Source organism: Cebus imitator, unplaced genomic scaffold (assembly GCF_001604975.1).
Source record: "Cebus imitator isolate Cc_AM_T3 unplaced genomic scaffold, Cebus_imitator-1.0 Scaffold16, whole genome shotgun sequence".
NCBI classification, from domain to species: Eukaryota; Metazoa; Chordata; class Mammalia; order Primates; family Cebidae; genus Cebus; species Cebus imitator.
The window spans coordinates 82968-107612 of NW_016107331.1; the positions used below are offsets into that span (position 1 = coordinate 82968).

General features: G+C 36.7%; 1 protein-coding gene and 1 non-coding gene across 2 annotated transcripts in view; both read right to left on the reverse strand.

The window, feature by feature from the left end:
* HOMER1 (homer scaffold protein 1) overlaps positions 1 to 24645 on the reverse strand; it is a 148499-nt gene that overhangs the window by 75678 nt on the left and 48176 nt on the right. The window contains exons 2-3 of the mRNA XM_017507296.2: positions 8522 to 8678; positions 2641 to 2772 (exon numbers count right to left, since the gene is read on the reverse strand). Of these exons, the coding sequence (XP_017362785.1) occupies positions 2641 to 2772; positions 8522 to 8678 (289 nt within the window). The remainder of the gene's footprint in view (positions 1 to 2640; positions 2773 to 8521; positions 8679 to 24645) is intronic.
* Positions 21038 to 21173, reverse strand: LOC119468325. The gene has a single exon (XR_005196987.1). It is a non-coding gene; the product is annotated as a small nucleolar RNA SNORA21 (small nucleolar RNA).

The following is a 24645-nucleotide window of genomic DNA, read 5'->3' on the forward strand; positions in this document are numbered from 1 at the left end:
TCCTTCTCAACTTCATAAAAATCTACACTATTGCTAATTTTTATATCCTGAGTTTTCAGCAAAAGGAAAGAGTGACAGCTTAGGTTTCCATGATAACAAAATACAACTTAGTAAGCACTCTAACAATCCAAGCATAGCTGGAAATTTGTTCATACCAGTTAATCTTAAGAGACCATAATTTTTTTCCAATGATGCTACTTTCCCTTATTTTGAGACATCTTTGTCTAGAATTGCCTTCTCCAAATACTTATAATGTTTTGACTTACTCATGACTTAAATGATGAAACAAGCTAGAATATTTATGCACTTGCTTTGTTTATGTAAAAGATTATAAACTCCTTTGAGCCTTCTACAGTATACAAAACACCAAAATTAGTCTACAAGCTAGTCTGAAAAAATAAAGTATGATTTTTGTCATCATCTTTGATCAAAACATTCAGAAGATATTGATCTTAAGCTCCTGGAGCCAAGTTCTGGGAATATATAAGCTTGAATTGGCTCCAAGAGCTTGAGAGCTGTTTCCCAATATTCAAACCACCCTCAAATACTAGATATACCACCAGTAAGACTGGTCAAAAGCATATGCTAACTTTAAAGAAGAAAGAAATTTTTTTTTAAAAATAAAAGCCATTCTCAGAGAAAAGCTGAAACAAGGGAAAAGAGTAGAATTGACGGAAGTTAATAAACTATTCCTTTGCTACATTAGTTAGCTGCTCAGTAACCTGAAAGACGTAATGAAGAACTTAATTTATAGACAAAATTACTTAGCCCAAAAAGCATTTAAGGCAAGTTTGAGAAAATAATCCACGATTTAGTTCTTGTATTGTCAAGTTAAGAAATTCAGCTAGTAGATATATAGATTTTTTTTTTTTAATAGACAATCAAAACAAAAAACAAAACAAAACAAAACAAAAAAAAAAACCCGAGTTCTAAAAAGGTTCTGAATGATGGCAAAAATATTAAACATATAATTTCTCAATAGAACTGTTTATGGAAGGGCAAAATGTTCACTGGATACCTGTATCCTAGTTATGCTGAGATACTTTGAATGTAAAACTCTTATCTTCACCACAGTTCAAGAAATATATTTAAAGAATAAGATGTATATAAAAGAAACCAAAGATAATATTTATTTGTTGTTGTTGTTGTTGTTTGAGACAGAGTCTTGCTCTGTCCCAAGCTGGAGTGCAGTGGTGCAATCTTGGCTCACTGCAGCCTCCACTTCCCAGGTTCAAATGATTTTCCTGCCTCAGTCTCCCAAGTGGCTGGGATTACAGATGTGTGCCACCACACCTGGCCAATTTTTTTTTGTATTTTTAGTAGAAACGGGGTTTCGTCATGTTGACCAGGCCGGTCAACTCCTGGCCTCAAGAGATCTGCCCACCTTGGCCTCTCATAGTGCTGGGATTAAAGGCATGAGCCTCCATGCCCAGCCTTAATATTTGTTTTAATTATCCAACAGAAAATGATTCATAATCACCAAGGCAAAAGTTAAAATAGCCTTAAAATTGAGATTTAAACTATAATTTATATCCAAAAGATAACAAAAACACTTCAAAACAGTGTTAAGAAATGTTTATAATTAGAAGGAAACAAAGTAAATTCAATATATATTCACAAAAGTGTAAGATTTCTAAAAAGAACCAGTTTTAAGAATTTGAATACAGAATAACTTCTGTAAAGAAAAACGGCTTAAAGTTTAATGTGACTATAAACAGTGTATATCTACAAGAGCCTGATTTCTCTGCACTTGAATAATTTCAGCTCTCTAGTCTGAGTTTTAGTATCGGATTCTGCATATACCAAATCACATGTACAGTATTTTAAAAATCTGGTTATCCTTTTAACTGAATACTTCAAACAGAGGTTTTAAGCATAAATCTTTAGGTCTGGTAGGCCCAAGATTTGAAGAGGAAAGTGAGTTGTACTTTTCTCCTCGATCATCTTAGTATATTGAGATTGTTTCTTTTTTCTTATATATTCTTTTCTGTGTAACATCCAAGGTGCTGGTGGTATAAACATTACGTGGCTTTTGCTTATTGACAAAACTGTTTTATTTCCATTACTTAGCCTGCAGATGCTCTGCATTTCATTGGCCTTTCTGGTCACTTGGTATTATCTAAAAATTCCTCATGATGTCTCTAGTATCTCAGTCTGCACTGCACCAGAGCTCAAAATATTCCACATCCAGATAAAGCACAATTTTCTCTAAACACAGTAATTTATATGTACCTGCTGTCACATCAAAATGCTGAAATCTATATCACTGTCCGAGTGAGTTTTCACAATTCAAAAGAGCTTGGTATCTGCCTCTCTTACAGACCATCTCCAGTTGAGGGTGCTAATCTCTGAGAAAAATCCATTGTGAAGTGATAATCCTCACCTTTTCATTCCTATCATACAGACAATTAACCACACAAATCCTTCTCAACCAATGATGCCTGTTTTTAATGTGTACGATACATTTTCCAAGTGACAGTAGAATCTAATGATCTCTTGCATCTTGCTCTGAAGTTGCTACTGTTCTGAGAATATTAAATAAATTTCTCCTCTATTTTATACTCTCCATTTGGTATTATATATTTAAGATATATGACTTGAAGATGAAGATTTTCATTCAAATCTTATGATTTAACTCACTTTCGAAAGATGATGCTCAGAGGAGAATCCCAATCCATAAACAGTGTTTGCCCGACTATCGGCCCACTGGCCAAACTTCTGAGATGTTTTAGTAAATGTCATGTTTGGGGTGATGGTACTATTTATTATTGCCTGGAAAATAAAGCAAGTATGAGTAACCAACAAAAAATTAGCAAACAGGCATTTAAATACAAGACCATTCTGTTACATAAAAACGTAGATTTATTAATAAGCCACAATCTTAAATACATAAAGATAGTTACAGAAACAGTTTCTGGCATTGTAAGTGACAGTGTGGAAATAATGTTAACTAAAATATAAATATGATGACACTCTATCAAAAATTTCAACATTTTCACTCATTAAGTTCACCTATGATCCAAAAATTGTCAAAGAGTTTTTAATGTGGTCAGTTTTTTCTTTTTGAATGTTTAGAATCAATATTTATTAACTTTGGATGATAATCAGTAGAGGAAAGTAGGCCTTAATAGTGGTTTATTTAAAAGTAGGGTGCCAGCCTCTAAAGAATCTTTCAAAAATGAATATATACATAGAAAATATGACACTGATTTTCTAAAATCCATAATTGAGTTTTCTTCAAGCTGATTTATCTGAAATACATTATGATACAGAAAAGACTTTCAATTGTTTAGTACTTTTTCCCTTTACTAAAGGAAAAAACAAATCTCTAAATATAGAGGCATTCCTTGCTATGCTTGGGAGATTGGTTCCGGGACCGCTGTGTATACCAAAACCCATGCATACTCCAGTTCCATAGTCAGCACTGCAGAACCTGCATATACGAGGTCAGCACTCTAATACTTGGTTTTCACATCATACAAATACTGTATTTTTCGATCCATGTGTATGTGAACCTGAATAGTTCAAACCAGTGTCAAGAGTCAACTGTATACTCATTTCTTTTCTCATAAAATGGTATATAGATTCATGATGTTGAGAATTGTTATCATTTTTGTTTAACACATAATTTCTTAGAAAACTAGCATTTTAACATGTTACTAAATATTTACTTTGGTGATCACCATAATAAATTTCAATTGTCATAAAATATTAACTCTTTCTCTCTGCCAATACCATAAAAGTAAGGAATCTTTAGTCTAATGCACTCCAAATTTAAGATTAAAAATTGATTCCAATATTAATAGATGTTAACAAATCCATAAGCAGTCATCTGCTGAACTCTTAAATGTGGAATAAAAAATCAAGCATTTTCTGAACAAAACTAAATTTGCTTACCATGTGAACAACAGTATAAAAGTAAATATTTATGAGATATGCAGGAATTGAAGAAGTCATAAAAATGAATGCATGATACCTGTCCAACTAAAAAAAAAACAGAGTGGTCCCTTCCTTTCTCTCAAACAGAAGATGTGTCATCTATTATGACATAAGAACCCTTATCCTCAATTAAGTGTTTTTACCTCAGACAAAATTTACATATTCATGCTTATACAGCTTCCTATTTATCCTTCAGTTCAAAAACCGCTTTTCTTAGTATGTCATTTTGGATCTGTAAAATGTGGCTAATAACTGCTCCAACTTGAATGGCATCAAATAAAAAGACTAAATGGAAAAGAATTTATTAACAAATGGTAAGAAGTCATTCATTTATTCAACTTTTTTATTGAGTACCTTTTTTAAATGCCAGGCACAATTCTAAAAATTTGAGACACAACAATAACAAGGGCAATGTAATTGTAGATTGCAGTCTAGAATAAGACGGGCAAGTAAACACACAAGTAAATAAATAGCTGACAGGCCAGGCGCAGTGGCTCATGCCTGTAATCCCAGCACTTTGGGAGGCCAAAGCGGGCGGATCACGAGGTCAGGAGTTCAAGACCAGCCTGACCAACATGGTGAAACCCCATCTCTACTAAAAATACAAAAATTTAGCCAGGCATGGTGGCACACACCTGTAATCCCAGCTACTCGGGAGGCTGAGGTCCGAGAATCACCTGAGCCTAGGAGGCAGAGGTTACAGTGAGCTAAGATCATGCCACTGTACTCCAGCCTAGATGACAGAGCAAGATTCTGTCTCAATAAATAAATAAATAAGTAGCTGACCAATGTAATTTCAGAGAGCAGCAAGTACTGGGAAGACCAGGATGTGAAAGAGTGAAAGGCAAGAAGGTCAAGACTGGTAGGCACTGTCTTAGATTTGCTGGTCCTGAGGAGGGCACATCTCAGCTGGGATCTCCATGTTTTCTAAAAGATAAGGGCATTTTATATGTGCCCCTAATAACTCAAAAGTGAGTCAACAACAGGTTTTATAGGCAACCAAGAAAACTGACCAATGTGCTGTTAATTGGTCACTAAGCCCCCTTATTTTAACTATTTCAAATTAATTTCTTTCTGCTTTTACAAGTTTTATTTTAATCTCCAATCTGAACCTTTCCTTGTCTCTGTATTACTTGTTCTTTAAGGAAGAAAACCTTAAAATGATAGATAATCTCACACTTTTTTTTTTTTTTTGAGGCAGAGTTTTGCTCTTGTTATTTTTAGTAGAGACGGGATTTCTCCATGTTGGTCAGGCTGGTCTCAAACTCCTGACCTCAGGTGATCAACCCGCCTCAGCCTCCCAAAGGGCTGGGATTACAGGTGTGAGCCACTACAACTGGCCCTGATCCCCCACTTTTTAAAAGCTTGATTTCTTAGCTTCTTTGACTAGTTCTTTAAAATAAATATGTCTCTCAACCCTGGAGTTCTAGTCCTTTTAATGAAAAGAGATAGAAATGCAGTGTCATTACTACCTCATGTACGGATCACACAGTATGCCCTGATCCTGGCCCGTGGCCATGCTGATGTCTCTGTAGCATAATCAGAAAACCTTAAGGCAAACTTCATATGCACAGTAGAGGCACTAGGTGAGAACAAGTGCACATTTTCTAGGCAGGGCACCTAAGGGCTTTCCAACTGAATCATGAAGAGCAGAAGTGGGGGTGGGAAGGAGAAAACACTTGTTTAGCTGAGTCAAACCACTACTGCTGACTTAAAAAACAACTACTCCTGTAGGAACTGCAGCAGTTAAGACCATTAGTTTAGAAAATAATTAGAAAACAGAAAATAGAACTCTGCTACAGAAGATAGAAAACAAAAAGCTTTTCCAAAGACTGATTTATGATTCTAATAATTATAATCAGTAAAGTATATTCAGAAATGGAAATGCCAGAGCAACAGTTCATATTGCTTTGGTGGAAAGAACACATGAGGATTATTTAATCACTAAAATTCCTTCCTTTAAAATAACTCAAAGTATTTTAATCTGGTGAAGGTTAAATTAGCAAATGAAATCTATTTAATCACTTCCATATGGTTTCGTTTCTTGTACATGGGACTACTTCAGTTGTCCTTTACTTGTCTAGAACATTTAACCTTCCTTTCCAATAAAGGAGGATTGTTATCTTTTTTCTGTTATCTCTTTTAATCCTCCTTTCTAAAGGAGACATGTTGTCTGTCATTTGGGCCCAGAAACAAAACAGACTGCAGAGAATTCAAGGTTCAAATATGGGGAAAAGAAATAAAATAACACTCTAGAGTCTCAGGTTATAATATCTAATATCTGTCAAACTTCACTAAACCAGACAGTTATAAAATATGACAAAATTATTCTTCACTAAATAAAGCTTCACAGAAATGAACTATTCCTATTTCTCAAGTCTTTTAAATCCTCCAAGTAAAAATGAAAAAGATTAATTATCAGGTAAATACATGTTAATTACTAATGTACAAGACACAAAGTGCAAATAGCCCTTGAGTTCTTATAATCTAGTTAAGGAGATGAGGAATGAGTACACAGAAAAAACAGACGAAAAGCTTAGCATTAAATTATTTTTTATTCCCCACAAAACACTATGCAATAATCACCTGGTAATAGTATAAATAACAATAGCAGTGTTTGTATAGTGATTACTGTATACACACTGCTTTTGCCTAAATTTATTTACTCTTCACAACGACCCTATGGTGTAATGATGTATTTTTATTCATTTCTTTTTACAGATGAGAAAACTTAGGCATAAAAAAGTTTTGTTGTTGTTTTTCCCTTAAAAGACAGGGTCTCGCTCTGTTGTCCAGGCTGGAATGCAGTGGTGTAATCATAGCTCACTGCAGCTTGGACCTCCTTAGCTCAAGGGACCCTCCAGCCTCAATCTCCTGAATAGCTAGAAATACAGGCATCCACCAATATACCTGGCTTTTTTTTTTTTTTTTTTTTTTTTTTTTTGTAGCGATGGGATCTCACCGTGTTACCCATGCTGGTCTCAAACTCCTGGTCTCAAGTGATCCTCCTGCCTCGGCTTCCTAAAGTGCTAGAATTACAGGCAGAAGCCCCAGTGCCCAGCCCTACATGCAGAAGCTAAATACTTTGCTTGCGATGGGATGGTGATATGGTTTGGCTCTGTGTCCCCATCCGAATCTCACCTTGAATTGTAATCCCCAATGTGTCAAGGGTGGAACCAGGTGGAGGTAAGTGAATCATGGTGGGGCAGTTTCCCCCATATTGTTCTTGTGCTAGTGAGTGAGTCTCAGGAGATCTGAAGGTTTACAAGCGTCTGACATTTCCCCTGCTTGCTCTCATTCTCTCTCCTGCTGCCCTGTGAAAACATACCTTCTGCCACGATTCTAAGTTTCCTGAGGCCTCCCCAACCATGTAGAACTGTGAGTCAATTAAACCTCTTTCCTTTAGAAATTACCCAATCTCAGCTTTTCTTCATGGCAGTGTGAGAATGGACTAATACAGACGGCAGGCAGGTGGTAGAAACAAACATTTCTATAGTCTGGCTCTACAGTCTGTGCACTTGACCCCTTTATTTAATTGTTAAAATTCCTGGAAGTGGAAAGGCCTCATGGCTTTAAGAAACTGAAGACCTCATCTTTCTACACCCTTTAAATCTACAATCTTAGAATCTGATTTTTTTTGGAATTTCTCTAAGTGAATTCTACACAGTTCACTGATGATAAAAGGATCCCCTGCTGGGGCGCGGTGGCTCACAGGGTCAGGAATTCAAGACCAGCCTGGCTAACATGGTGAAACCCTGTCTCTACTAAAAATATAAAAATTAGCCAGGTGTGGTGGCACATATCTGTAATCTCAGCTACTAGGGAGCCTGAATCAGGAGAATCACTTGAACCCAGGAGGTGGAGGTTGCAGCGAGCCGAAATCACAACACTGCACTCCAGCCTGGGCGACAGAGCAAGACTCTGTTTCAAAAAATAATAATAATAATTAACTCATTTAATCCTTAACAACTACCAGTACTGAGTTGAGAACAATGAGGATGAGAGACGTAATCTGCCCAAAGACAAAACACTCAGTAGATGGTGGAGTTCAGATGTGAACCCAGGGAAATCTTGTTCCCAACTGTTATACTATCTGCCTCTCCTAAAAATAAAACTATAGGTTTTGTCCTTTTACTTCTCTTTGGATAAGTAATGTCAGCTTTAGTATTGACATTGGCAAACTTCCTAAGATGTAGGGACTTTGAACTGTTACCAGTCTATAGCAGTATATCTGAAAAGAATTAGAGCTCCTAGAATTCTAGAGCATGTCTATTCTGTCCAACATTATATTCCTAGTACCTAGCATAACGCCTGACACAACAGATATGCGATCAATATTAAATAAAGCGAATGACCTCAAATTTATAGACTATTTTGGCATGTAACAATAAAGTTGTTAATCAAAGTAATTTAGTGGACAAAACATGTTGCTACCTTAATAATCAGTTTTGTTTCTTAAAAGCTTTAAGAATGCAAAATGAAACATTTTATTTCAATGAAGGTAAAATTCTCTGAATAAAGCTAAAATGCCATACTGAAAAAAGCAAAAACAGCCAGATCATTAGAAGTAAACGTAGCTTACCTTTGAGCCATCTAAACTGATTATCCTATACACATTTCTTGTGCTGTCATAGAAATAAGACACAGTAACTGCATGCTTGCTGGTGGGTACCCAGTTCTTCTTTGTGTTTGGGTCAATCTGGAAGACATGAGCTCGAGTGCTGAAGATAGGTTGTTCCCTGCAGGGCAGAAAAGAAAATGATGGACTAAAAGCAGCCAGTTTTATTTCACTAGACAAGAGAACATGAAAACTGCAAGGATGATTCTGCTTAATCAACAATTTCCACATCCCTGAAAGAGAAATTTTCAAATCTGCATATTCTAAGTATTCAATCATAAGCTTTCTAAAAACTATTATAGTCAATCCTCATTATTTGAAGATTCTGTATATGTGAATTAACCTACTCACTAAAATTTATTTGTAACCTTCAAATCAATACTGCAGCACATTCTTAGTCTTTCACAGATACACACAGAGCAGTGCAAAACCATGCGTCACTTGACGTGGCACATTTCCATCTGAAGCTGAACAAAGTGATATTGCCTTCTTGTTTCAGCTCATATACTACATACACAAGTGTCCTTTTTGAGGTCTATTTAACACCATGTTTTTCACATTTCACATTTTATTGGTGCTTTCACTGTATAAAATGGCCCCTAAGCATCATGCTGAAGTGTTCCCAGATGCTAGCTATTCCTAGGTGCAAGAAGGCTGTAATGTGGAGAAAATATGTGTGTTAGATAAGTCTCACTGAGACATGAGTTACAGTGCTGTTGGCCATCAGTTCAATGTTAATACATTAAGAATAAATATTAAGAAAAGTGTCTTTAAATAGAAACACACATAAAACATGGTTATATATTGATTAGTTGACGGAAATGTCATGACCAGAAGCTTGTAGGAACATGACACAGTATTTTTCCCTAAGGTCAATGGTTCAGTACACTATCTGCTAACTTAATGTTGCTGGCACCTTCATAGAACATAACTACTGTGAATAATGAGAATAAACTGTGCTTGGTAAAACATAAGTATCTTATATTTGATCCTCACAAGGTTAATATTTTTACCCATTTAAAACCACATTATTCTGGGAATAGGTAAAGAATTTACTGGGATAGTGTACATTTACTATAATCTCTACTATGATTTAAAGTATATGGAAAACAAAGTTGCTGAAACCACAAATATCTCTTACTTAAATCAAGCAGGGCCTTAAAGATATGAAGATTTTAAAAATTATAAAGAACCAAAACTAGTAAAAAATACTTATTTAAAATATCATTACAGAATTCTTTACAGTATGAACAACAAGCATCAGACGATGTATATATAGAAGCATTATAATTCAAAAATTTCCAAGTTCTGAGTAAAAACTCTTTTGGAAGCAGAATTTATCAAGCCTTTTTTTTTTTTTTTTTAAAGAGCCCAAATAAAGCTCATTTCTTTCATTTCGCTACATACCTTTCTTTTCTAAAGAAGTTTAAGATCATAAAGAAAAATTTAATATTTATTAAGTAAATTAATTTTAAAATTATGAAGAATTTTTTAATTTCTAAAATTTAAAATTTGAAGAAAGGAAGGGTGAATATGGAGGAGAAAAATTAGAAAAACGGGCAAGGCAAATCTGAGTCCATGCCAAAATGGCTCCTAAGGTTAATAAGAGGTTGGGTGTCTCCTATATCCTTTTCAGCCCTTAGAGAGTTGGTGTGAAAGGGCGGTACCTTCCCTGTAGGTAACCTGGCTCTTTCCTAGTTTTATTTCTGGAAACCTCCTATACAACTTTTTTTTATTAAAGACTCTTTCTTAAAAGAAAGTGATATATTTTGTGCCACTCCCTAAAAAAATGAAGTGGAGCCATTACTTCTTGTTTAACTGCCATTATATATGGATTCATTTAACAAATAATCATGAACAATCTGGCCGTTACCAGGATGATGAACTCTGAATTGGGAATAGGTCTTATTCATTCCCTGTTTCCCCATCCTTAACCACTGACTTTCAGTGAGCTGGTGCTATAGCTTGGGTTATCTTCCAGAAGCCCTGCAACTCCTATTTTTCTATCTTCTAATTAAAGTCTGAGGTAAAAGTATTGTTGGTCAGCTGAGAGTGGCTAGTTCCAAGTCACAGAGACATCTAATCATACACAACTCTATTAAGGCACATAAGGAAGGGAAATAGGACAGTCTATTCTTTACTAACTTGATTACTTGATTTTTTGTCGTTGTTTTAATTTGATAGGGGTTAAATTTCCTAAATTCGCCTAAATAACACAAGTTGGTGATTATAGGAGTGTGTTCTAATAAACATATTTTGTAAAATGCTGAATTAGTATTAAGATAATAATATTGCTTTTGCAAGCTTTCTATAATCAACAAATCCTTACTCAAGGGAAGTGCAATGTTTTTAGTATGGTAAAGCCTTTTTATATCATATTAAGTCATATATTTAATTAATCCACACAATTTAATTTTTTTCAGTATAAAAATCTTTAAAGTAAACTAGCTATCTTATAAGCAAATGATATTTGAATATCAACTAAGTACTCGGCTTTCTTCAATTCTTTTCTGAATACCTGGTTTCTTAAAGAAAATTATAGTTTAAGATTTCTGTGGTCAAAAGCCTGCACTTCAAAGTCTGTATGATAAAGAGTAGGGAAATAATTCTCACTATGGATACAGGAAACAGAACTCCTAGAAGTAATGGGGATGTTACAGCATCTGACAGGGCATACTAATAAATGACTCAAACTTTTATTGAATATCTATCACTATACCAAGATGTAGGATCGAGATGGTCGCTGCCCTTGAAAAATTCAATTTGGTGAGAAAAGATGGATATGTTAAAAACAAAATCCTCTTCACCATGATAGATTCTCTAAAAATAAATAACTGACAGCTGTGATAGAAAACAGATGCCTAAATAGAGTTTGAAACAAACTGTTGCACAGTTGGAAGAGGGCTACATACACTGTGTGGCAAGAACCTTAGCATAGGTAAGTAAGTATGAGTGCCTTTGAAGAATGAAACAGGAAACAGCTTTGCTTTTTTTTTTTTTCTTTTTAAGAGATAGGCTCTTCCTATATTGCCCAGGCTGGTTTTGAACTCTCGACCTCAAGCAATCCTTCCACCTCAGCCTCCTGAGTTGCTACGATTACAGGAGTGAGCTACCTAGCTCAGCGCCAGCTTTGCATTTTAGAAAGATAAATTTGGGCCACGTGTGGTAGCTCACGCCTGTAGCATCAGCACTTTGGGAGACAGAGCTGGACAAATCACTTGAGCTCACAGGTTTGAGACCAGCATGGGCAACATGGCAAAACCAAAATTAGCCTGGTGTGGTGGTCCACACCTGTAGTCCCAGCTACTTGGGAAACTGAGGTGGGAGGATGGCTTGAGCCTGGGAGGCGGAGGTTGCAGTGAGCCAAGATCATGCCACTGCACTTCAACTTGGGTGACAGAGCCAGATTTTGTCACACACACACACACACACACACACACACGGGGGGGGGGAGAGAGAGAGAGAGAGGGAGAGAGAGAGAGAACAAAACAAAAGAAGTATAAATTTGGCAGCACTAAAAAGAAGGTGGGTTGGAAAGAAACACTGGACACAGGGAGACTAGTCAGAACCCTACTAAAGAATCCCAAATATTAACAAATAAAGAGGATGGGATGTTAGGGAACAGGATGAAGATGTGATTAGGGATTAAAGGTAAATTTAGGAAGTCGTATCAGTAGGTAAGTAATGGATTGGATATAGGGCAGTGGTTCTCAAACTGGGGTAATTTGTTCCTCGGGACATTTCACAATGTCTGGACACATTTTTGGTTGTCACAATGAGGGAAACTGCTATTGGCATCTAGTGAGTAGCATCCAGGGATGTTGCTAAACATCTATAATGCACAGGACAGCTTCCCACAACAAGGAATTTTCCAGTTCAAAATATCAATAGTGCCAAGGTTAAGAAATCCTGGTGTATAAGACAAAGAAGGAATCAGTCTCCTGGGTTTCTAGTTTGGGTAACTGAAAAGAAGACAGTGCCACTAGCAAGGATGGAACACAGAAAGTAGAGTTTGAGACTGGGGAAGGGAAGGGGAAGATGAGCCCAGTTTTTTTTTTTTTTTTTTTTAGATGGAGTCTTGCTCTGTTGCCTAGACTAGAGTGCAGTGGCACAATCTCAGCTCCCTACAACCTCCACCTCCCGGGTTCAAGTGATTCTCCTGCCTCAGCCTCCTGAGTAGCTGGGACTACAGGTGCCCATCACCATGCCCAGCTAATTTTTGTATTTTTAGTACAGACAGTGTTTCACCATCTTGGCCAGGCTGGTCTCAAACTCCTGACTTTGTGATCCACCTGCCTTGGCCTCCCAAAGTGTTGGGATTACAGGTGTGAGCCACGCCTGGTCTTGAGCTCAGTTTTGAAGGAGCTGAGATGCCTAATGGGTTTGCAATGTAGAACTCTTGGGTCAGGAACTTAAAAACACTAGTTTGGAGCTCAGAGAAAACCCAGCTGGTGTGCAGAGTTTGGAGAATCACCAGATTTTATGATGGGTATGTTTCAATGCTAGGCATGCTCATAAATTTCATTTAGAAAAAAGCTGTATAAGCAGCAGTGTAGAAGCTATACCTGAAATCTTTAAAGAATTTACATATACCTGAAATCTTAAAAAGCTAGCTCTTAATCTCTTTAAAAGACCTGTAATACATTTGAAATTGATTGTTCCAAGTGTCCAAGCATTAAAGTTAATATCTTTTCATAAACTGTATGGCACTGGTAAAGGTTCGGCACTACTCTCTATACAACAATTCACACAAATACTAACTAGATCAAATACCAGCATTTCCCAAAGTGTATTTATATTGAACAACAACCCAAGAAATGAATGCTGTATGTTTAAATAATTTTTGCAAACACTGTTATATCTTATTCTAAAATATTTATAATACACATTAGTATGTTAAAGGTTCTCAGCAGTTCTGCAGTAAAGAAATCAATCTAACCCCAAATAATCCAGCATCTGGTAAATTATTTGATCTTAGAAATCTTTCATGTAATATATTTACATCTCCTAGGATTTATATTTATGACTATAATATGAGAATCAAAAGACAAATTCTAAGGTAAATATCTCACGGAAAGTTGATCTGGATAATCAACTATCTTTACTGACATTATTAATTATATTTGTAATATAAAATTCAAGCCTTATTCAGTAATGACTACAGTATTATTTAGTAAATGGATACTTGCTAAGAATACACTCAAAGTAACTCTGCTAAGAAACTAAAAAATATATATATTCTTTAAAAATTACTCTAAAAATCTATTTTAAAAACAAATAGAACCATGCTGGGCACAGTGGTTCACACCTGTAATCCCAGCAGTTTGGGAGGCCAAGGAGACAGCAATCACTTGAAGTCAGGGGTTCGAGACCAGCCTAGCCAACACGATAAAACCCCACCTCTACTAAAAATACAATAATTAGCTGGGCACAGTGGCAGATGCCTGTTATCCCAGCTACTTGGGAGGCTGAGGCAGGAGACTCACTTGAACCCGGGAGGCGGAGGTTGCAGTGAGCCAATATCACCCACTGCACCCCAGCCTGGGTGACAGAGTGAGACTCCAACTCAAAAAAGAAAAACAAATAAAAACCACAAGTGTTCTGAAATGCTTTAAACTAACTTAGAGACGCAAACCCCGCCCCCCCCACACTCTTTAATCATAGAGCGCCATCTATTCCATAACTTCTTACATCCACAACCAGAAAAATAAGTAATTCAAACTACTTTACTGATCTAAGAAAAGCTTACTGGAGTATTTTTCTGTTGATTCATAAAATAATCCTAGGAAACTGGTATAACAATCATTCTCAAGTTCTTCATCTTGAGCTACAATTCTGTAAAAGTACTATATATAGTGATGAATGCTAAAACTTACTATGGATTTGGAAACTAGAAGAATATTAAGATAACCCTGAGAAAAAAGTAGTAAAATCAGGTTTTATTTTAAAAATAAGACTTATTCAAACTCACTAGAGTTGACATAAAGAATTACTACCTTTAGCTCTCAGGCATCTGTGTAATAAGAAATAAATGAGGATCATAAAAAACTAGAGCAAAACAAAAAACTATTTTCCAGGAGATTCATAAGTTCTAGGTCTAAAAAAAACAGCAGACAGCTAATATTTGTCATTCAGATAGCTTTGATTTTTAAAAATCAATGATGATGCTGTTTTAAAGTTACCAATGAAGCCTATACCAATGAAGTCTATACTTTCACAAATATTATGATTACCCAGCAAATCTTTATCCCACGAGAGTACAAAGGCATAGGTCCAATAAATACAATCAAACTCAAGGAAAGGAAAAGAAATTGTACATTTCCTCGTCTACCTTTAATGCTTAGAAGTGTGCTTTTCAGATTTCTAAGTACAAATGGCTACTGTAGCAAAGGGGATTATGAAGAAAGTTATGGTTTCAAATAATTCCCTTTTTAATTTTCCAAAAGAAAGCAGCCTGGAAGTATTCTAAGTATTCTAAGAAGTATTAGAAATAAGGCTGGTAATATTTTCCACCGAGGATTTGACTCTGCTGCAGACCCTGTTGGCTACCTACGAACTATTCTTCCATACTGCTCCCCAATAAACCTCAGATACTCTACCCTCTTCTATGTGAGCTTCACTAAGGATAATCATGGTAATCTCATTATTGCCAGAAGCTGGGTTAGAGATGGACCTCTGAAACAATTCCAAGAAATAACCAAGAAAAGTTTGCTAGAAACTTCTAGGTACACTCACAGACAGTACACATGTAAGAAGGAATACTCTCAGAAACAGTATGTTTGCATGTGACTTCCGGACCTGAAGAAACCCTTAGTACTGTGAAGGGCACATACTTGAGACAAAGCCAACGTTCTCAGTTAATAACAGCAGATGGAAAAACAAAGACTCTGGCTCCTTGACGGTATCACTGAACCAATGACTCAGCGTACCTCCAAGCTTCTATGTGATAATAGGTTTGCTGAATGTTTCAAACAGTTGTCATTTTAAAAACTATGCAAATGAAAACTGAGGAAGAGGTTTACTTACAATAAACTCTGAAATAACATGCCGCCCCCCCCCCAATAACATGTGATTGGTTGCAGTTCAGAACTATACAAGCTACACACTGGTCATTCATTCACTTCATAACACCACCCCATATATACACAATTTAATTTCGGCATCCCCATTTAAAACTGTAGAACCAACAGATAAATTTGTAAGAATAACTGCATTGAGGTGGATGGGAAGAGGAGGAAATGGAAAGGGAAATGTGGAAATGGCAAAAGCTTACTACCAGTTGATTTTCTGCAATAAGGATTTAAAATCCAAAGTTTTTAATTTAAAAAATAGTAGTATGAGAGCTTATTAGAGCTATGGAGGCAACCAACAAAAGAAATAAACATTACAATTTTTAAAAGTAGTTGCCTCTGGTAATGGGGCTCAATGAAGGAAGGGATGAGATAGGGGCTATTACTTCTCTTTCTTATCCTTTAAGTATTGTTTAATTTTTCTTAAACTTGATAGGTATTAAAATATCTTTCTAAAATGGCACTGTGAAGAAATTACACTTACATAACAATTAACAATGGAAAATAATGCTTGAGGGGCTACATCTGAAGACTGCCAAAGAATCATAGAATGACAATTTCAATAGGTTTGAACTCAACTGAGGAATGAGGGCAAGTAAGAGAGGAGCAGAAATCCAAATACGCCTAACTGTAGGACCACAGGTGCTGAAGGTACATCCAATTCCTGACAAAAAACACCCTCCTTGATTTGAAGTAAACAGGAAAGTAAGACAAAAAACATTCTACCTTCAGCGTGCTTTCGAGGGACTAAAGTGGCATGAGAACAATACTTGTTAAGGCCAAAATGAGAATGGCAAGGGTAAGTCCAGGAACAGACAGACACTAATTACCATTTACCTTGATAGCTAATGGCTGGAGAATTTAGTTTCAGTGCCGCTATGAAGTGGCATAGCATGACTTCAGATGCATCAGCACAAGCCCTGGAATTTCCTAGAAAGAGTTATCCTGTACAACTTAATAACATAAATTGAAATTTTACATGATGATCAGAGAACTGGTTTAAATCTCACCACCCCCTCTTTCTCATATATAATATAAATCCTACCCTAAGAAAAATCTCATTAAGATGCCTGTTTTGATGCTACTCAGAGATTATGACTGCATAATCTAACATACTACCAAATTGTATGTTCCTATTACCATGATATGTGTAATAAGCTGATTGCTTATACATACAATCTTCTTTTTTAAGAACTATATATACAGACTTTGAGAAATACAAAGATTTTTCTACTAATGGCTACCCAACACATAGTTATACTGCAAGAACTCCATCTAGTGATGAAGCAAAAATATAGCAGGTCCATGTTTTTTAAAACTTGGAAGTTAACTCTGTAGCAAATACAAAATTTTAAACTGACCTTGCTGTAACAGAGGTATCAAGACTTAAAAATATGACACCCATAGCTACAAAATGTCTTCTGGAAGGATTTTTTAAATTGTATAATCTGGCCAGGCACAGTGGCTCACCTGTGCAGTCTTAGTGCTTTGTGAGGCCAAGGTGGGAGGACAGCTTGAACCCACAAGTTCCAGACCAGGTTGAGCAACAGCAAGACCTCACCTCAACAAAAAATTTTAAAATTAGCTGGGTGTGGTGGCATGCCTATAGTCTCAGCTGCACAAGAGGCTTGAGGCAGGAGGATCATTTGAGCCCAGGAGTTAGAGGCTGCAGTGAGCTATGCTTGTGCCACTGCACTCCAGGATGGGTGACAAAGCAAGACACTATCTCTTTAAAAAAGAAAAAAAAAGTATGATCTGAACTTCTTGACCTTTTAATCCTTTAAGTGAACACTGAAATTCAAGGTTTTAAAAAACCATTGTTTGCATTACAGTTCTTTCATGACATTAAGTATTTACTTGGCATATTTGAAGAAAATATCAAATCTAAAATTTCCATTTGGAAATTAAGATTCTTAAATTATAAAAATACACTTAAAGAGTAACAACAAGGCACGGTGCAGTGACTCACGCCTGTAATCCCAGCACTTTGGGAGGCCGAGGCAAGTCGATCATGAGGAGTTCGAGACCAGTCTGGCCAAGATGGTGAAACCCCATCTCTACTAAAAAATATAAAAATTAGCCAGGCACAGTGGCAGGCACCTATAATCCCAACTACTTGGGAGGTTGAGGCAAGAGAATCGCTAGAACCCGGGTGGCAGAGGTTGCAGTGAGCAGCCATCATGCCACTGCACTCCAGCCTGGGCAATAGAGTGAGACTCCATCTCAAAAAAACCAAACAAACAAAAAAACAAAAACGAATGAAATGTTATAAAGACCGTTTAAGTGCTAATATCACCTTCAAGGAAGATTCATAATACTCTTTAGGTACACTTTTCTTTTATACCTGCTACAAACTGAGTGGATACTCAGTCCATACAATATCTGAACAAAAAAATATTCTAATAAACTCAGGACTGAAAAGAAAGATCCAGAGATACTTGAGCAAAATATTAACATTTGTGAAATTTGAAAAGTGGATACATGTATATTATTCCCTGTATTATTGTGAATATTTTAAATTGCTCACAACAAACAATAAAACCTCACGGCACTTCTTTAGGAGTTCATATTGACAATGCAAAATTTGAATAATCTACCACATTTTACTTTATATAACATAGGCCAGGTTTTTTTGAGATGGGCTTTTGTCCTGTTGCCCAGGCTGGAGTGGTATAATCACAGCTCACTTTAGCCTTGACCTCTCAGACTTAAGTGATCCTCCTGCCTTAGCCTCTGGAGTAGCTGGGACTACAGGTGCATGGGCACCACCATGTCCAGGTTTTTTTTTTCTTTGTACAGATGGGGTCTCACTATGTTGCCCATGCTGGTCTCAAACTCCTGGGCTCAAGCGATCCTCCCACTTTTTCACCTCCTAAAGTGCTGGGATTAAAGGTGCAAGCCACCATGCCCAGCCTAGGCCACATAACAATACATGCAATGGTTATAATTACACTATCCAATATGGTAGCCACTAGCTACCTAACCACTGAGCATTTGAAATTCAGCTGGTGCAACTGAGAAAGCGAATTACTTTAAACTTTATCTGATACCTAAGTCAGTGTCTGAAAAGCTTTTAAGTATATAAGGAACAACCTGGGTATATGAATCTACATTTTCCAATAGAAATTTTATAAAATTTAAATTAAGATCAAGTTTTCTAATAAACATTTAACATCCAAATTGAGATGTGCTCTAAATGCAAAATACAAAATGGATTTCAAAGACTTAGCATTTTTTTAATGTACTCAATCTCCATGACTTTCATATTAATCACTTTTAAAAAGATAACATTTTGGATAGACTGTGTCAAAATATATAAAAATTGATTTTGACTGCCTTTCTAGAAATGTAAAAGTAAATTTCAAATTACACATGTTGTTCACATCATATTTCTAGTGGGGAATGTTGGACTAGACAATATTTTCTGTAGTCATTTCCGTACTGACAGACATATAGGTAGTTCTCATTTTTGCACTGTTACAAAATAGCATTACAAACAATGTTCCTGTGTGTTTTTTTGTGCACACATGCAAGAGATACACTAGAAGCAGAATTCCTAGTCATAGGGTATTGGCATAGGTCACAGCACCTGTACCAATTTATACTCATTCGTTTTATACTACACCCTCCCAACACTTGGAAATGTCCAAGTAACATCTTTAATTTGTGCCAATTTTGGACATGAAATGGTATTTCACTGTAGTTTCAATCTGCATATCCCTGATCACTAGTGCGCTTCAGCAGCTATTCATGTATTTCTGGGCCATCTGAGCCCAATGAATTGTTATACTCATTTCTGAGCTTGTTTAAAACCTTATTTTAGCTCCAATAGTGAAAAAGCCAGAATCTAAAGCTCAACACTCAAACCACATCTCATATATCCAATTCTAACCACATAAAGGTAAATTACGGTCCTTTGGCATAAAATTTAGTTTTTATTTTTCCATACCAAAATGTTTCCAATACTCCTCTAAATTATTCCATTGTGAAAGGGTGAGCTGGTGGAGGTAGGAGAGAAGTAAGTAAATGCGTGTTAGTCAAACTTTTAACTTAGAGCTGTTTAAACTGTTTTCCTGGCTCAGTATCAAAAAACAATTTATACAAAACCTATTTAATGTTAAAATAGAGGTCAAAAGTAACACAGTTCTATTGTCAAGTAAGTTAAACTTCCGGGTGTTTTTCAAACAGTAAATTTCCCACTTTCTCTATGCATTTTTCAATCCAACACCCCTGAAACTTGAAAGTGACTTTAACTTTCATCTGATCAAGTTTTGTCTAGTCACAGCTACTAATTACAGCTGGCTAAGTCTTTTCTGCGTGGTCCTCAAGTCATCTAGCTATAAGTCTACCAATGAATAGCATCTGTTATTTTATGTATGGTAGTAGTCATATAGTCTCAATTTCCTGAGATTATTCCAGATTTTATATTTTTTTTTGTTGTTGAAAAGGGACTGTATTAACTATACCTAAATATGACTTATGCTTTGCTTTTTTTTCTTTTCTTTTTTTCTTTTTTTTTTTTAAGAGATGGGGTTATATTGCCTTGACTGAACTTGAACTCCTGGTCTCAAGGGATCCTCTCACCTCAACCTCCCACTGGGACTTTGGACACAAGCTACCTTGCCCCACGTTACTTTCTATTTTTGTCAGCTTTTCATGTAACAAAAACTATAGACAAAACTATTTTGTTAGATAATGCCTCAATTTGGGGTCTTGCAAATATAATCCCTGTAGTGATACAGTGTTTGTGCTTAGATGCATTCAATCTATTTCATAAAACTGGTGTTAATACAACCCAGTCATCATGCCATCAAAGAAACCCAAATACATTTTCTGACTGTGAAAAGCAATTAACATTTTTCGCCAACCAAAAATACGATACAGGAATACAATAAGCTAAGTGGGAGGCTTTTTCCCTATTGGCTTTTCTGAAAGTGAGTTTTATTACAAGTAGAGAGAGACTGATTTCTGAGCTACCTGAGAGAGGTAATCCTATAGACAAACGGGCACCTTAACAAAACAAATTTACTACAGGGTTTTTCAAACCCTAGGTCACAACTCAGGGAGTCATGATCTATTTAGTGGTTAACAAGGGGTATTTTTAAAAGTGAATGAAAATGTGAACTATCAGAAGTGTACCACACTTGGTGAGGACATGTATGTTGTTCCAAGAAACTTTCAGCCACATATTTATATATGCTTGTCACAATGTAAGATGAATTTTTTTTTAACTGCAGATTATGGTCAAAAGGTTAAAGACCTGGGCATATGAAATGCTTCTATTTAATATTCATGAAAATTCTATGAAGCAGATACACACCACCCATCTTACAGTATGAAAACAGGGTTCCTGAGTGACTTCAAGTCACACAGCTAGCAAATGATATAAGCCTCTTTTTCTTTTTTAACACCGTGTCACACCACTGATTGAAGCAAAACAACACAACATGCTGCCACTTCACCCAAAAGCAGTGTTTTCATTCTCCCCTTTCTTGACGGCTCAATAGGTCATTAGCCACAGGCCCATTGAGTGCTTTTAAAAAGGGGGAAGCCTCGTGTTTAATGCAGATAAAAATGGAATTAAACCTTACTGGACATCAAACAACTAAAATTAAAACCATGAATGATCTTCTTTTACTTGTCAAAATAGAAAACATTTTAAATGGTAGAATTCAATGTTAGTGAGAGCTTAAGGAAATCTGACACTTCCAAAGCAGCCGGTGGGAGTATAAATTAGTAAAGTCTTTCCAGAAAACATCTTGGCAATGCATATCAAAAGCCATTATATAGCCATGAGAAAACAAAGTTGTAGCATATCCAGTGACATAAAATGTCCAGTAAAGAAAATAGTTTATAAATTAGTGGATACTATATAAATATGTGTCTCTAAAGCATAAGAAAAAAATACATGGAAGAAACATTTCAGCCCTTGCTCTGTCTCCCCTTCTCTCAGCACAGAGACCAGAATGATCCTTCTCAAAACTCAACCTAGCATTGAAATACCCTAGGGAAAAAAAAAGTGGGGTGAGGAGGCAGGATAAACCCAGCATGGCAAAATGCAGATGGTTTATTAAAGTGGGTTGGATGATGGGTCCTTTTCTGTATGTCCAGAACATTCAAAAAACATACAGGGGTTTTTTTTTTGAGAGACAGAGTCTCACTCTGTCACCCAGGCTGGAGTGCTGTGGTGTGATCTTGGCTCACTCCAACCTCCACCTCCCAGGTTCAAGAGATTCTCTGCCTCAGTCTCCTGAGTAGCTGGGACTTCAGGTATGTGCCACTACCCCCAGCTAATTTTTTTTTTATTTTTAGTAGAGACAGGGTTTCACTGTGATAGCCAGGATGATCTCTCTCTCCTGACCTCATGATCCGCCCGCCTCAGCTTCCCAAAGTGCTAGGATTACAGGTGTGAGCCACCATGCCCGGCCTAACATATAGTTTTAAACTAATAAAACACAGGTAGATCATTCCTCAAAACTCTCCAAAGGCTTCCCATCTCACTCACAGCAAAATACAAAGTCCTTAAAATGGCCTAAAGGAGGCCAGGTGTGGTAGCTCACATCTGTAATCCCAGCACTTTGGGAGGCTGAGGCGGGTGGATCACCTGAGGTCAGGAGTTCAAGACCAGCCTGGCCAACATGGTGAAACCGCATCTCTACTAAAAATACAAAAAATTACCCAGGAATAGTGGTAAGTGCCTGTAATCCCAGCTACTCAGGACACTGAGGCAGGAGAATCGCTTGAACCCAGGAGGCGGAGGTTGCAGTGAGCCAAGATGGCGCCATTTGTATCCAAGCCTGGGAAGTAAGAGCAAAACTCTATCTAAAAAAAAAAAAAAAAAAAAGCCTAAAGGCCTGTACCAGTGTTTCTCAACACTGGCTACACATTAGAAATCAGCTTCTACCCCTAGAATCAGTGGCCTGGGTGGGGAACCCAGCATCAGTGGTTTTTAAGAGCTTCTAAGGTAATTCTCACATGTAGCCAGGAGGGAGAACTAGAGGACACGACCCCCTGCTCCCTGTCCAACCTCATTTGTCTTTTGCCTCTTTTGTTCCAGCCACAGTGGCCTTCCTGATGTTTCTCAAACATGCCAGGCACTGCTCCCTTCAAGGCCTTTGCCTGAAGTGCTCTTTTCCCTCAGGCCTGCCCAGCATCTTCCTTTGTCTCCTCCAGGTCTTGGCTCAAATGTTACCTTCTAAGTGGAGCCATTCTTGGTCAATCTATGTAAAAATTACAGCCCCTTCCAGGCCTCTTCCAGGACTCCCTCTTCCCTTTATTTCTTTTACTCTTCCCCACGGTACTTATCGTCATCTGACACACAACATACTTTCTTATTTATTGTCCTTTCCCCCAAGTAAGTGTGATCTCCTCAAGGGCAAGGATTTTGACTGTTGTAATCACTGCTATATGCTCAGCATCTCAAATATCTGGCACATATTAGATATGCAGAAGATAATAAATGAATGCTTATACATCAAATTGTTTAGAGTTCATGGCAGTAGAATTATAAGTGACTTATTTTTTCTTACCTCAATTTTCTATGTGAACATACATTTATAAGAAAAATTGTTTTTTAAGCAAATTTTAATCCAATATATTTGCTCGCTTTTAAAAACACAGAAAATGGAATGTTGTCTTAAATAAATACATATATAAATATCGATTGAGCTGCAGATTTGTGCACTTTACTGAATACGACATGCTTTAAATTTTTTAACAAAGTAAATGCCAGTTAAAAATATTATAGCCATAGGCCAGGTGTGGTGGCTTATGCCTGTATTCCTGGAATGGAAGGCTGAGGTAGGAGGATCACTTGAGCCCAGGAGTTTAAAACCAACCTGGGCCATGTAGTGAGACCTTGTCTCTACTAAAAATTAAAAAAAAAAAAAAAAATAATAGCGAGACATGGTGGTACATGCCTATGTCCCAGCTACTCAGGAAGCTGAGGCAGGAGGATCACTTGAGCCAAGAGTTTGAGGTTATAGTGTCCTATGTTTGTGCCACTATACTCCAGCCTGCAAAACAGTGAGATCCTGTCTCTAAAATAATTTTTTAGAATTAAAAAAATATATAGCCCCAGTGATAGTAGATTCACCTGGCAAACAGATCTGGGGGTACTCTTGTCCAGAGAATGTTTCTTACAAAAGAAATCAGCCACAAATTTCCAACTGATGGAAGTTTTGCCATCAACTGTGTCTGTTCAGAATTTTCTCTGTAGTGTTTAATAATACCTAGAGTTAACCTACAAAAGTAATCTCTAACTACCAACACAGCTTTAATTGTGAACCAGCAGCAAGCCTTGCCCTGAGGGATTCCATAAACATCAACTTTAAGGAAGCCAATCATCTAAAGTGGGACAGAAATTCCTAACTGGTTCTTCAGCTAACACAGCATAACAGATGGTTTAACTAAACAAGTAAAGATAAATAATACCTGACCCAAATTATAAATAGAAAAAGTATCAATTCTACTAAAGCAAGCTTGCCAACCCATGGTCTGTGAGTCGCACGCAGCCCAGACAGCTTTGAATGTGGCCCGACACAAATTTGTAAACTTTCTTAAACATTATCAGACATTTTTGTAATTCTTTTTTTTTTTTTAAGCTCATCAGTTATCGTTAGTGTTAGTATATTTTATGTGTGACCCAAGACAATTCTTCTTCTTCCAACATAGCCCAGGGAAGCCAAAAGATTGGACACCCTTTAAAGCCCTTGTATTTGGCAGACATTTTACAATATTTAAATCAATGATATTAATATTAGAACTCCAATTTCGGTTGCCTCATCCAACCATTTAAGAACCAGTTATTTTTAGTCTTTTAAAATTCATGCCCCAGAGTCTGGACAAAGTGGCAATACCTACTCTTAAATCTTTTAAATCAAAAACAGCCTCTCATAATATGAAAAAGAGTTCTAGAATCTCAATCAAATGCTCTTCTGAGACATTTGAGAAGAACAAGTTAATCTTATTTCTTAAGAAAAGAGAAAGGAGTGGTATAAGAATTACAAGGGTACTATA